This window comes from Vanacampus margaritifer, chromosome 1, assembly GCF_051991255.1.
Source record: "Vanacampus margaritifer isolate UIUO_Vmar chromosome 1, RoL_Vmar_1.0, whole genome shotgun sequence".
Taxonomy (NCBI): domain Eukaryota; kingdom Metazoa; phylum Chordata; class Actinopteri; order Syngnathiformes; family Syngnathidae; genus Vanacampus; species Vanacampus margaritifer.
The window spans coordinates 66,980,212-66,993,197 of NC_135432.1; the positions used below are offsets into that span (position 1 = coordinate 66,980,212).

The following is a 12,986-nucleotide window of genomic DNA, read 5'->3' on the forward strand; positions in this document are numbered from 1 at the left end:
GACTTTATTGGCTCTTCCGACGCCAATTTGTTACTTTTTGTATTTGGGTCGCCCTGCTCTCGATATACGCGTATATCGAGAGCAGGGCGACCCAAATACAAATCTTAAAAGGCCACAAAAATTTTTTTTGCAGAGTTAGAGGTCTGTTTATTGAGGTTGTCGAGGCCACAAGTCAAAAGAAAAAGAACCTTTCCTCTCAAAACAAGCAGACAAAAGAGAAATAGTTGAATAAAACAGAACACGACCCAAAGCAAATATATCAGGAGGAGGTTAAGAACAAGAAAAGGAAATCTGGATTGCGCCGTCGTACTTGGAATGTGCGCTGGCGTGTGCGAGCCTGCAGGGGGCGAAAGAATGACCAAATAGAGATTGCTCAGTCAAACAAATAATAACAATCATCAAATGACCACATTAGCGAATAAATGAAGCTAGCAAAAATCACTTCCTGTATTATTAGTTATTATTCTTTTGGCCAACACTTCCCGTAAAGGAAGCAGCTGACTAAAAAACCTTCACTAATTAACATCAAGTAAAAGTAAAGTAAAGCAGGTAATGGCTAATGCTAACGAATAACAATTAGCCGGAAATGTTTGGCGGCGACGAAAGCCAATCAGAACTCATTTTCTTTGGAAAAACGGCCAATTTGAAAAGACGTTTGACGTCTCGACGTTTTTTAACGTCTCGGCATCCTGAAATTCTCACGCAGTTAAATCGCTAGCGATTATTTTAGCGTACATCAATTTGCGAGTGCGGCGGCCTTTGCCGCTGTTTGGCTAACACTCTTCGCTGTTTGCGCTTTGGAATTCAGCGATTGTTTCGTGTACCACTAGAGGGAGCCATACTTGAGCACACTTTGACAACGGGTCAAAGTGAACGTTAACGACTTTCAGAAAGTGAAGGCAACATTTACACATGACGGAGATTTCGTCAACGCTAACGTTTCAGCGACAACTTTACGAAAACCAAAACAATTGAAATAGCATCATTGTGACTAAAAGTACATTTTCAGTCAAAACACTATCAAATCCAAATTTTCTATTCAAAGTAACAATGCTCATAGTGTACGTTGTGATAACACTTTTTATTTTTTTTGCCGAACGAAAGTTATTCCACGATACAAATCAACACAAAAGTCCTAAATGTCGAAAGTACCTCAATGACAACAAAATCACAAAATGCTTGGACAGAAACGCGCGCAAACTCCAACTTGACTTTTCAATCACTTTGTGCTCAAAGCGTCGCGTAGGAAAATAAATCAAAGCGAGCCGTCACTCGTCGAAGCTTCATCATCCCAACTGGAGCGAGCGGAAGCTTTCCCACGCACGTAAAGAAAGAGAGACGTGCGTTCGCGTTGGCATCGATTCGCTAACGCTGGCAAATAAAAGACAGACGCGGATCAAAGAACGCCGAGTCAGTAAAACACACCCGGGCGGGAGATCGTGTCGGTAATAATAAGCCGTCACCGAGGAGCGCCGGCTTATTATGTTTTCATAATAGTCCACTTCATCCTTTCATATTTCAAACGCGTGTGATGTCGTCCCCCCCCCCCCAAGGCAGCACAATCACCCCCAACTACCTTGACAACGCCACCTCCAACGTGGGACCTTGGTGCTCTTGCACTACCGGCGGCCACCAGCGGGAGCAGTGTGCCAGCTTCCTGGCCTTCTTCCACGACAACATCTGCCTCAGTGAGTCAAAAATGAACCCAACTCCAACCCTACCCCCGCACCCAGCCCTCCCAAAATGTACCCATAAGTTCAAAACTTCAACATTCAAGTCTGGAGAATTTTTTTTCTGTGTGTGTAAGCAAACTTTGTAAGCTAAAAAGCACAAGAGTGACATCAACTCACCAGGACGCCTCCGTAAAAGACAGAGATTTTCAATGGAACCCTCAGCTGGCGGTTTGGCTCATTAGCACTCGGAAAAGTGCTCAAAATTTGAACGACTGGCGTATCAGACCGTATGGGGGGGGGAAAAAAAAACAAAAAACGACATAACTCGATCTTGGCACTGAATGATTTGCTTCTAATGGACGACTGAGGTCGTTCTTGGCAATTAATGAGTTATCAAAACAATTCTGCCAGTTTCCCTTCGCAACATAAAATCCTACACGCGTGCCGATCATGAACAAACCCACAAAAAAAAGTGGCACGTCTCAAAAATGACAGGACGTCTGCTGTTTTGCTTTCAAGTGGCCATTTTGACTTAGTAAAAACATCAAGATTTTTTTTTTTTTTAATTAACTCTTTGACTGCCAAAAACGTTAAATAACGTTTAGTAAAATCCTAGGGAGGAGTGCCAAAGACGTTAAAAGACGTTTGTTTCAAAACAGAGGTGAAACTAACCATTTTCTATTGTTGATTACTGAAAAACGGAATAAGGTAGAAACAAACTTTTTTTTCTGATGAAAGATGAGAGTCCAATCTTTCATTTGGTAGTATGTGTGTTTCCATAGTCCAAACACATAATTTTCTGTGGACCTTGAAAGATCAGTCAAAATGCTTAAATCGGCTGGCACTGGCGACGTCCCTTTTCTCAAAACGTCTGGCAGTCAAAGAGTTAAGGCTCCCATTTTTTACTTTATTTATATTTTAGCACTGTTTGATTGTTTTTTTTTTCCCGACCAGTGCCAGTACAAGTACTCAACTCTTGAGTATTAATTGATACCAGTACCACTAGTACTTTTGATACAAAACATTTCCCATAAAAAACAACAATGGATCATTTTAACATTTAAAAAAAAAAAAATCTTTATTTTTTTGGGGCGCGATAAATTGACTTGAAAAATAAATATTCATCCCACTCGTAATAAAAAAAAATTCAATGGGTAAATAAATGTACTGGTTGCACGGGTGCGAGTGGATGAAGAAATGGGAATGTCGGGAGCCTTGATTGAAAGAAAAAAGAAAAGAAAAAAAAGTCCTGCCGTATAAATCCCAATCCAGCATTTTTTCCTTACAATTGCATGACGTTAATTCAAATCAAATTTCTTGTTATTGATTGCAATTACTGATATCGGCCCCTGTCGCAAGTACCAATACCTTCAAATAAGGCCCGGTATCGGGACTCGCCCATCCCTGAAGTTGTTGTTGGTATTTCATGAATTTAATGACAGATGGAAATCGCACACATTTCTCTACTTGTGATGACATTTTTCATCTGTGAAATTACTCTTCAAATTTGACCCCAAGTACCCTTTTTTTTAATTATGATGATGATGATGATGATGATGATGATGATGATGATGCCGATGCCGTAAGTGGTGAGCAGCAACTCGAACATCACGTGGACTTTTGCAGCCATTATTCATCTTTTGCCTTAATGAGCATTTAATGGCTTTTTTCAGCGAATCCCTCACAAAATTCCTCATTCGTTTACATGTGAAGTGATGGTCATGCTCGGAAATGGCGTTTTAAAAAAAAGAGCACTCGCCGCTAATTGACTCCAGGCCAATGAGGCGGTCGGGTTCCGCTCACCGAAATGCTGCCGTGTGCTTTCAGCGAAGGCCATCGCGGCTTTCGGCAACAGCTCCGACGTGAAAACGGGCGCCGCCCCCTCGAGCCCGGACGCCGACGGCGCCGACGCTCCCCGGGCCACCGGCGTTCCGGACGTCTCCGTGGAAACGGCCCAGAACATCCTGAGAGCTCAGATTCCCACGCAGGTTGGTGAAAGCGTCAACGTCGTGCTAAAGAAAATACAAAAAAAAAAAAATAAAAATAAAAAATGAATTAAAAAAAAATTAAAAATAAATAAAAAATAAATTAAAAATAAATTAAAAATTATTATTATTTTTTTTAAATCAACACGTTAGTTAATCCTCCGCACAAGAAAGAACTATTACCTGTTAAAAAGGCTTGGAAATTACAGTAGATGAAAAATATGCTAGTATTAGTTAAAAAAAAATACGACGGCAAAAATACCAAATATTAGACAAAAAAAAACACGCGGAGTTTAGAAGAAAAAGTACGACAGCCAATAAAATACTTGAAAGTAATACAAAATATTTAACCGGATTACAAACAATCAAAAAATGGGAAAAGTATTCACAAAAATTTGAGAAAAAGTCGAAACATATTCTACAAGAAAAGAATACAAAATATCACACACAAAAGTACTATAAAGTAAGAATGTAGAACTAAAATATTAAATGAAAATACACAAATATTGAAAAAATACAAAATATTACACTGACAATACAAGATTTTTTTTCAATGTGAATAACACAAATGCAGAATTATAAGAAAATTGTATTAAATATACCAAAAGTAAAAAAAAAAATAGCCAAATGAAATAGTACAACAAATTAAAAATATTGCATAAAAAATATTATTTAAATATTAGTATTATTAAAATAGAAAAAAATCTTATATAAAAGTACAATAAGTTGGACAAAACACACAACAATATCAAAATAAATACAAAAGTATTAGACAAAAATATTGCAAAATCATTGGATAAAAAAAATATTGAGAAAACAAAAATATTAAGAATAAAAAATATTTAGAAAATGATGAAAAGCATATTCGAACCAAATAGAAAAATATTGTAATAAAAAGCAACATTAGTCCAAAAATAGATTAACAAAATAAGTTTAAAAAAACAAACAAATAGACTCAAATACAAAAAAAAATTTAAAAAAAAAGTATACAAAAGATATCAGCAAAAATTTCAAGTTATTGGAAAATGACTAATAAATGAAATTTAAAAAAAAGACAAAAATACATTTGATAAATATAAAAATATAAAAGAAAACTACAATGAAAACCAAAGATCTGATTTTGATGTTGATTTTGAACTTTCTTAACGAGCTGACGCTTTTTTTTCTTTTTTTTTTGTTCTCGAACGACAAGTTGTTGGATGTCAAGCAGGATCCGCTTGAGCTAAAAATAAACAAGCCTTGCACAAGTGGGCCACTGGCTCGCTTCCACACCAAAACAAATCTCCCAATTTGCATGTTTGCGCCTCGAGTCCCCGCGAACGCCTCGTTGTCCTCCCTTCTCCTCACAATTTGTCTTTTTTGGGGGGGGGGGGGGATTAGGCTACATTTGCGTCACGACAAACACACAAAAAAGACGAGTCCATTCGTCACCAACCATGTCTGAAAACAGATAACTAGCAAATTGCTGCGTTCGTACTCGCACACAAAATAACAAAATAACAAAAAGACGTGATTTCACTGTGACTTCTTACAACTTTCACATAAAAATAAAAGGAAAAATTCTTCAAGAAAAACGTATTACGAGAAAAATACACTAAAACTATTTTGGACACAAAATGCAAAAATATTGGATTAAAATTCAATTTAAATCATCTAAAAATTATTTAAATTACATGGAAATATATAAATTCTTGACAAAAAAATATTTTGGACATAAAACAAAAATATTAGAGGCAAATATAATTAAATTGAAAACAATTATAAAACACAACTATTACATGAAAATACAGAAATGTTATAGAAAAAGAAAAATAATACAATTGTGTATTTTTTGACACAAAATGCAAAAATAATGAATGAAAATTCAATTTAAAAGTCTGGAAAAAAACATTTTTAATTATAAAAAAAAATGCATTTTTTTTTTTTTTTTAACAAATATTGCATAAAACTAACACAAATGCTAAACCTCCCAAAAATAAAATGAAATATATTTTAAAAAATTGGTAAAAATATTCTTGAGTCAAAACCAAAATATTGGATGCAAATATTAATTAAAAAAATTAAAAAATGAATAAAATACACAACTATTTGACATAAATCTAATAACAGTTAAATATTTTACAATTTTGGGCACGTCAAACATTTTAAAAACACATTATGTAAACACAAACAATAAATAAAAATACAGTTTTTACACACACAATATTAAATATTCACACAAAAATATTAAATGCAAATATAAATAAAATGACAAATTTAATTACATTTTTTTCTTTAAATAGAACATGAAATGCACAAACATTTGACAAAAATTGTAAAACTGGGAAAAATCGTCAAACTTTTTTTGAACCACAATTATTATTATTTTTATTTTTTTTAAACAACAACAACAACAACTCGCCAATACATATATTTGGCGTTGCGCCAAAACCTCATATGCCACAATCACACACACATTTTTGTCACTCTAAAGTAAATGATCTAGTTAATCGAAACATGGCATTTTTGCTTTGGGAGGTACGAGGATTCTACTTGAGTAAATAGTTGTCAATACAAAAATACATAAATAAAACCACTAACGAATGTAAATGCAAACGAATAGATTAAAAACCACAAACATGGCAAAAATGTGATGAGAAATGCGAAAATGTCACATTTCAAGACAACAATGTTGCATTTTCTGTGAGCTGACACGTGACCTTGCGTCTGTCCCCCGAAGGTCAACGGCAACGAGCGTCTTTGGGGCGACTCGGGCGACTCGACGCTGGCGTCGCCCGACCTGTCGGAGCGCAACGTTGGCGCGCCGCCCGCCCGCCCTCTCCTGCCTGCGCTGCCGCTCGCCCTCTGCTGGCCGCTGATCACGTCGCTTCTCCTCCGTCGCCATTAGGGGGCGACGCCAGCCAGCCAATGGGGACGCTGCACTTTTTACACAACCAGGAAGTGCGCCGCAACATTTTCCCGCTTTACCATGTGACACGTGGAGGACGGTTAACAAAAGAAACTCTTACCGGAAACAAATTCAAATTATTTTTGTTGTCGTCGTGGAAAGATGATTGACGCCAGTTAGCGCCCGTCGCTAACGGTTAGCTCCCGTGGCTAACAGCTCACATTGTGTCGTCGTTATTGTCGCGTTGCAGCAAGAAATTTTGCGCAACCTTTTGTGGACACTTTTTAATGGACAAAAAAAAGCCAAGAGTTTGTGTTTGTGTGGATACTAATGAATATTTATTTTTTGTGTTCTTGGCGTGCTCAGCCGTCCTTCCTTCTTCCTCACGTGTAAAAAAAAAAAAAAAAGGAAATATAAAAAGACGAAAACCACTTTTCTAAGGACGTCTTCGTCCAAACAGCACAAAACAGCGCTTCGGGAATGCGAAATGACGGGAGTTTTGCAAAGATGGATACTTTCCATGGGAATTTACCAACTGACAACATTGAAGGTTAATTTAATAATAAATAGTCCAGCATAATCCTGACCGACCAACATAACACAATTTTGTGCAAATATAGCTTACGATAAGTAACAAAAAACCTGAAACTAAATTGTAAAAAAAACAAAAACATTTTCTTGCCAAGATAAAATAAAAATGAAAATGCTTAAAAAAAAAATTGAATTATACATTTATAAAAATGGTATAATAACTTAAAGTACTGTGATGCCCTTGCATGTGGGCAAGGAGAGCAATCATTTTGCATGGAAAACTTAAATGTTTCTATTTATTGTATGCCTGAATATGAAATCTTTCCATGAAATTGCTCAATTCCAACTTAATTCCTATTGAAAATGTCCTATTTGGAATATTTCAAAAATTCCCATGGAAATTTATTGAAAACTTTCTGGACATTTACTAGAAAAATTATCCACCCCTTTGCAACCCGCAACAGCGCTGCTTTCCTGGAGCACACACGCACACACACACACACACACGCACAAAAAAGAAAAAGCCACTGTAGCCATTTTGGACGCGTTTTGGTCTTGAAGAAGAGAACGAGCTTGTCAGCTCGTTAGCATCAAAAAATGGCCGCACCAAAGCGGGAACTGAAGACTTTTTGGAGTGTCCCAACACTTTTGTCACCTGATAGTGTTTTGCCTTTGGAAACTTCAAACTTTTGCTGCTGGTTTGAAAGAGAGGAGGAGCTTTGGGTTGCCGTGACAACCAACCAGGGAATGATTGACAGCCAAAAGAAAAAAAAAATCAAGACCCTTTCTCGCTCTTCTTGTGTTGTTCAACACTTTCACTCAATAAAAGTCAAATGTCGAATTACAGACTGGCTTCTTGTTGGCAACATTTCAGCAGTTTTATGTTGTTTAAAAAAAAAATATATATATTTTTTTAATGACATTCTTTGGAATTTATTTGCTAAAGGCTAAGAAAAAATAAAAATCATTCTTCATTCATTTCAGTATTTTTAATAAAGATTGTGAAAATATATTTTCCGTTTATTTTATTATCTTAATTTATTACATTGCTTAGTTTACATTACATTTGTATTTTAAGAATTTTATTTTTCTAATTTATGTCTAAATCTAGTTATATTTAGAAATAAATATTTGTAAACAATCCGAATTTTTCCAACACTTGGTAATGATAAAGTCTACATGTATATATTTTTTTCAGTTTTTTTAATATATTGAATTATTTATATTTATTTTTCAAAGTTCCTATACTTTGTCCTTCCCATCTTGGTCTTTTTCTTGTAGTTCTTTTACTTTTATAATTTTGTATTTAATTCATAATTGATAGATTTGTCATCATTCACTACAAGATGTTCAATGCTTTACACAAACAGCTAATTAGACGTTTACGTGCGTTTTATGAAAAAGAAAAAAAAGACAACGCATATTTTTCCTTTTTATTTTCACATGTAATCAGTCCAAAACATGTCATCATCATCATCATCATCATCATCATCATTATGTACAATCAGTAAATTACAAGCTCTCTAGTTGACTTTTAACAAGATTAGCATAGCAGCGTAGCGTAGCTTAGCTCAGCTCGCTTGCCGTCTATTTACAAAAGATGCCAATTAATAAACGCTAGTCATGACATTGTTTTGATTTTAAAGGCGCATAAATTATTCGGGTGTTTCAAAGCATTCAACAAAATGTCATTCACAATACTTTCCCATTATGTACAAAAGACTTAATAATAATTATACATATGAACAAACGAGTACATTTGAAATGCCGCTAGATGATGACCTACCAACAGGGGGCGACGTTGTTCGGCTGCTTTGACCAGTGTGTTACCGTTTAAATACTACATGTTTCGATTTTATAATATAGAGCGCTTAGAACGCAGCCAGTGTTTTTCATGAAAAAAATGTCAAGATGGTCTCAAGTATTTGCTGTACAAGAAAAAAAAAAAAAAAAAAATCACATTTTTCACTCTTGGAAGCATCTTAACATTGTGCTCCTCCCGTTTGTTGACATCGTAGATGATGCTTTAAAAAAAAAAAAAGTTTTGCTCACGCAGGAGCTGACGTTAGCATTTTAGTCCAGTTGCTAACTTCGACGTGCGCGTTTCCTTGCATGACGTCGAGTTTTGAAAATTGAACCGCTGTGCATTATTATATGAAAAGCTCGCGTTTAAAAACATGATTTAAAAACAGATGTAAACAAAGTAAAAAATAAAAAAATAAAAGGAAAGAAAATAAATGCCTTTTGATGTAAACAACATAAAACAATTTTATCGGGAAAAGGTGACGACGCTACGCTAACTTCTTCAAACAATTCAGTCAAGAGCAGACGTTTTTTTTCTTTTGCACAAAAAATGAGACGTGATGGCGGAAAGCGACCTTCGACAAAACATCGTTGCAAGCCCAAGTCAGATTTCAGAAGTCAAACAAAAACTTCACAGAAACAACCGTTCACTTTTGTCGTCATTTTGATGTCGTCATCTCATTTTGTAAAGACGCGCGCACTTCTTTTTTTCGAGATTTCGATAAATTGACGAAAAAAAAAACAAACAAAAAAAAACATCGAACTCCGCAAAGCAGCTTCGACTCTACATGAGATTTTAGCGGAAAACGTTTTAAAAAGATTCAGTGGAGAAAATTGGTCGCAAACTTTCAGCTCGCATATTTGTTTCCCACGACAATTCTTCTTACGTTAAAAAGTACCAATAAAAGATGAAAAAGAAAAAACCCACTCTAGCAGTTTTGTGGCATTTTAGCACAATGATTACATTTGTCAACTTTTCATGTTGCAGGAAACTTTCGGTTGCACAACCCGAATGTCGCAAACACACAAAAAAAAAAACGTTTAGCGCGTTCACGTTAAAAAAAAATGAAGAAAAGCTTTGTCAGGTCTTAAAACTTCCTCAGTAAAATATTTAATAACTTTTATTATCAAAGTACAACTTGTAAAAAAAAAACAGAAAAAGAAAAGAAAACTTTTAACTCTTTGACTGCCAAAAACGTTAAATAACGTTTAGTAAAATCCTATGGAGGAGTGCCAAAGACGTTAAAAGACGTTTTTTTTTTTTTCAAAACAGAGGTGAAACTAACCATTTTCTATTGTTGATTACTGAAAAACGGAATACGGTAGAAACAAACTTTTTTTTTCTGATGAAAGATGAGAGTCCAATCCTTCATTTGGTAGTATGTGTGTTTCCATAGTCCAAACACATCATTTTCTGTGGACCTTGAAAGATCAAAAATGCTTAAATCGGCTGGCATCCCTTTTCTGAAAACGTCTGGCAGTCAAAGAGTTAAATTTATTGCTTTTTTATGTTTGGACGTCAGAATTTACGCTATATGAGACCAAAAAAAAAAACTAAAAGATGCCAAATTAAACCTTCAACATCAATGATCAAGTAAGCAAAAATGTTTTGTTGGGGTCCATTTTGGGGAGCTGCCAAGCATTTTGTTTCTTTGTATGTTTTTTTTTTTTAAATCAATGTTTGGATTTCTGCTGTCCAACCCAAAAGACATCACGTGAAATGTTTAATGTCAATTTACAACAAAGTTAGGATTAAATATGTTGTTTCAAACTTCCAAGCATTCCCAAAGGTTTAAAAAAATGTTAATCCAGATGGGAAAACCAGCAAAAACAAGACAAATAATCAAACTGCTTATGTTGCGCATAATTTAAAACTTTTGCTTGACCCGAAACTTGTAATCCAACCTTTCGCTCAACGAGGCCTCGAGGGCAAACTTCATTATTTTTTATTACTACAACGTTAACATTTTCTTATTTACAGTTTTTCTCCGAGGGTGAAAAGTTAATAGCGTTTGTTAGTTTTTGTTTGCCACCTGCAGCTGAGGAGCACGATAAGAATGTTGGCGGGTAAAAAAAGAAGGAGAAAAAAAAGGATGTTGGAAACGCCGGCAAATAAACATGCTTTCGAAAGACAACTTTTTCTTCCGAAAAATGGACGCTCAGGAACCAGCAAAAAAAAAAAAAGAAGTGTACATAAACAAACCAAACTGCCACTCAACATGCAAATTATATATTTAAAAAAAAAAAAAGCTAATATTTTTGGATGTGAAAATCCAACAAAAAGTGCCGTTTTTGTGTAAAATGCACTCAGATTTGTATTTTTTTTTTCCCCGATTAAAACCAATAACCGTGAAAATGTCCCACACGAAAGACTTTCCGCATCCGCCATTTTAACAACACATTTCTGCTTACCAATTTTTCGTGTAAAGTTCACATTTTTTTGGGCAAGCAACTCTCAAACGCTACCTGGTGTGCAAAGTCGGAAAAGAAACAACAAGCCAGTCAGGTTTCAGCAACGTGGAATTCCGACGACAGCATTTTTGCACGGCAAGCAAAAAAAAAAAATAAAAAAAAATAAGACTCAAGACAGCCCCCAAAAAATGAAGGATTTTTCTGCAAAGTGCAAATAAAAGCAATTTCAGCATCCCAACAGTGTTTTGCACGTTAATTCAAGTAAAAGCAATAAAAACGGCTCACATTTGTCGTCTTTTTTTTCCCTTCGACAACGTTCAAGAAGCGGAATCGGAATTTGGCGGAAAATCGGGTCGCCAAGAAGCCATTTTGGCATCCAGACGGCGTCATGCGGCGCAATATTGCCCAAATCAACACAAATTGGAATTTTTATCTTTGACAAAACATTTAAGAGTCGGAATTTGTTGCTTTATTTCGTTTTTTGTTTTTTTTTATAAAAAAACATTCAAAAACGAATTTAGCTGATGAGCGAAGCAGGAAGTTGAGTCGCTAATGTGCGAATTCAGCATCACGATTACCCCAAAATGCAACAAAAAGCGGTTCAAATGTTATTGTTTTTCTTTGACAACAAATGTTGATCCGATGAGCGACGATGCAAGTCGAGTCGAGTCGAGTCGCAAACGGGGAAATTCCGCATCCGAGAGTATTTTCACGTACACGCGCGCGGTATTCCCTCATTTAAGAAAGCTGTGTCAGATGAATGTGGAAGAAGAAGCAGAACGATGTGGAATCACATTAGATGCTGGACTGAGTTGTTTTTGTTTTGTTTTTTAAGCTAACCGTTAGCTTATATGACGCCATTCCCCAAAAGGTGAACGGCCACGATTACCACCGGAGGCGGAATTTGCCGCAATCTCGCGCGTCCATCCGGAATCCGTCAAATCGGTGAGATGGCAAAGCGTCCATTCCAACGCCAGCTTTCTTGAGGAAGCTTGAAAAGGAGGTCCCGGGATTCCTCAGGGATGCTACTCGGGGCTCCATCGCATGTGTGTGTTTTTCGGGGGCTCAAAAATTCCTGCCAACGAAACTCAAAAGTGACAAAACAAAGACGTCTTGGATGGGATGAGATGAGATGAAAATCTCTTCTAGCAGCATGAAAGTGGGGTCAAATGTTTGTAATCCTGCATATCCCAGCATGCACCTCTTCCGGGTGAGAAGTCTGAGGAGAAGGAAGGGCGGGAGAGAGCGGGCGGGCGGGGGGGGGGGTCAGAGGTCAGATGCAGGTGCTCGGCTGAGCGCTGGCCTGCTGCTTGCGGCTCCGCAAACCTCCCGACTTCTCCTTGAAGCCCAAACACATCTGCTGGGAAACGTCCACCAGCGCGCTCGCCACCGCCAGGCCTGCAAACGAGGAGAAGGAGACAATGAGAAGGGAAGCGGCCGCCGGAGGGACTTTGGGTCCCGGGTGCGGCGACGTTACCCGACTGTCCCGGCGGCGGAATTCCTCCGTTGCCCCGCGGCAGACGAACAAAGATGGAGAGGACGGCCGCTTTGTTCCCGAGGCACGGCTCCAACGCGATCGGCTTCGGGACGCACTGGAGACAGACGCCACAACGGGGACATTTTAGTCGAGCGCGGCGCAGTTGGACAATCGTGCGCTCGCCGAGTCAGATGTTTTTTTTTTAACTCATTCACTGC

The 12,986-nt window shown here is 37.0% G+C and overlaps 2 protein-coding genes across 3 annotated transcripts in view; one reads left to right on the top strand and one right to left on the bottom strand.

The window, feature by feature from the left end:
- gfra4a (GDNF family receptor alpha 4a) overlaps positions 1–7,582 on the top strand; it is a 127,352-nt gene extending 119,770 nt beyond the window's left edge. For both annotated transcript variants that reach the window (XM_077563592.1, XM_077563582.1), the window contains 3 exons: positions 1,554–1,688; positions 3,501–3,661; positions 6,378–7,582. In XM_077563592.1, the coding sequence (XP_077419718.1) occupies positions 1,554–1,688; positions 3,501–3,661; positions 6,378–6,545 (464 nt within the window). In that variant the 3' untranslated portion in view covers positions 6,546–7,582. The remainder of the gene's footprint in view (positions 1–1,553; positions 1,689–3,500; positions 3,662–6,377) is intronic.
- Positions 7,583–8,495: 913 nt separating this feature from the next.
- atrn (attractin) overlaps positions 8,496–12,986 on the bottom strand; it is a 48,803-nt gene continuing 44,312 nt past the window's right edge. Inside the window, exons 28-29 of the mRNA XM_077563605.1 lie at positions 12,769–12,883; positions 8,496–12,689 (exon numbers count right to left, since the gene is read on the bottom strand). Of these exons, the coding sequence (XP_077419731.1) occupies positions 12,565–12,689; positions 12,769–12,883 (240 nt within the window). The 3' untranslated portion in view covers positions 8,496–12,564. The remainder of the gene's footprint in view (positions 12,690–12,768; positions 12,884–12,986) is intronic.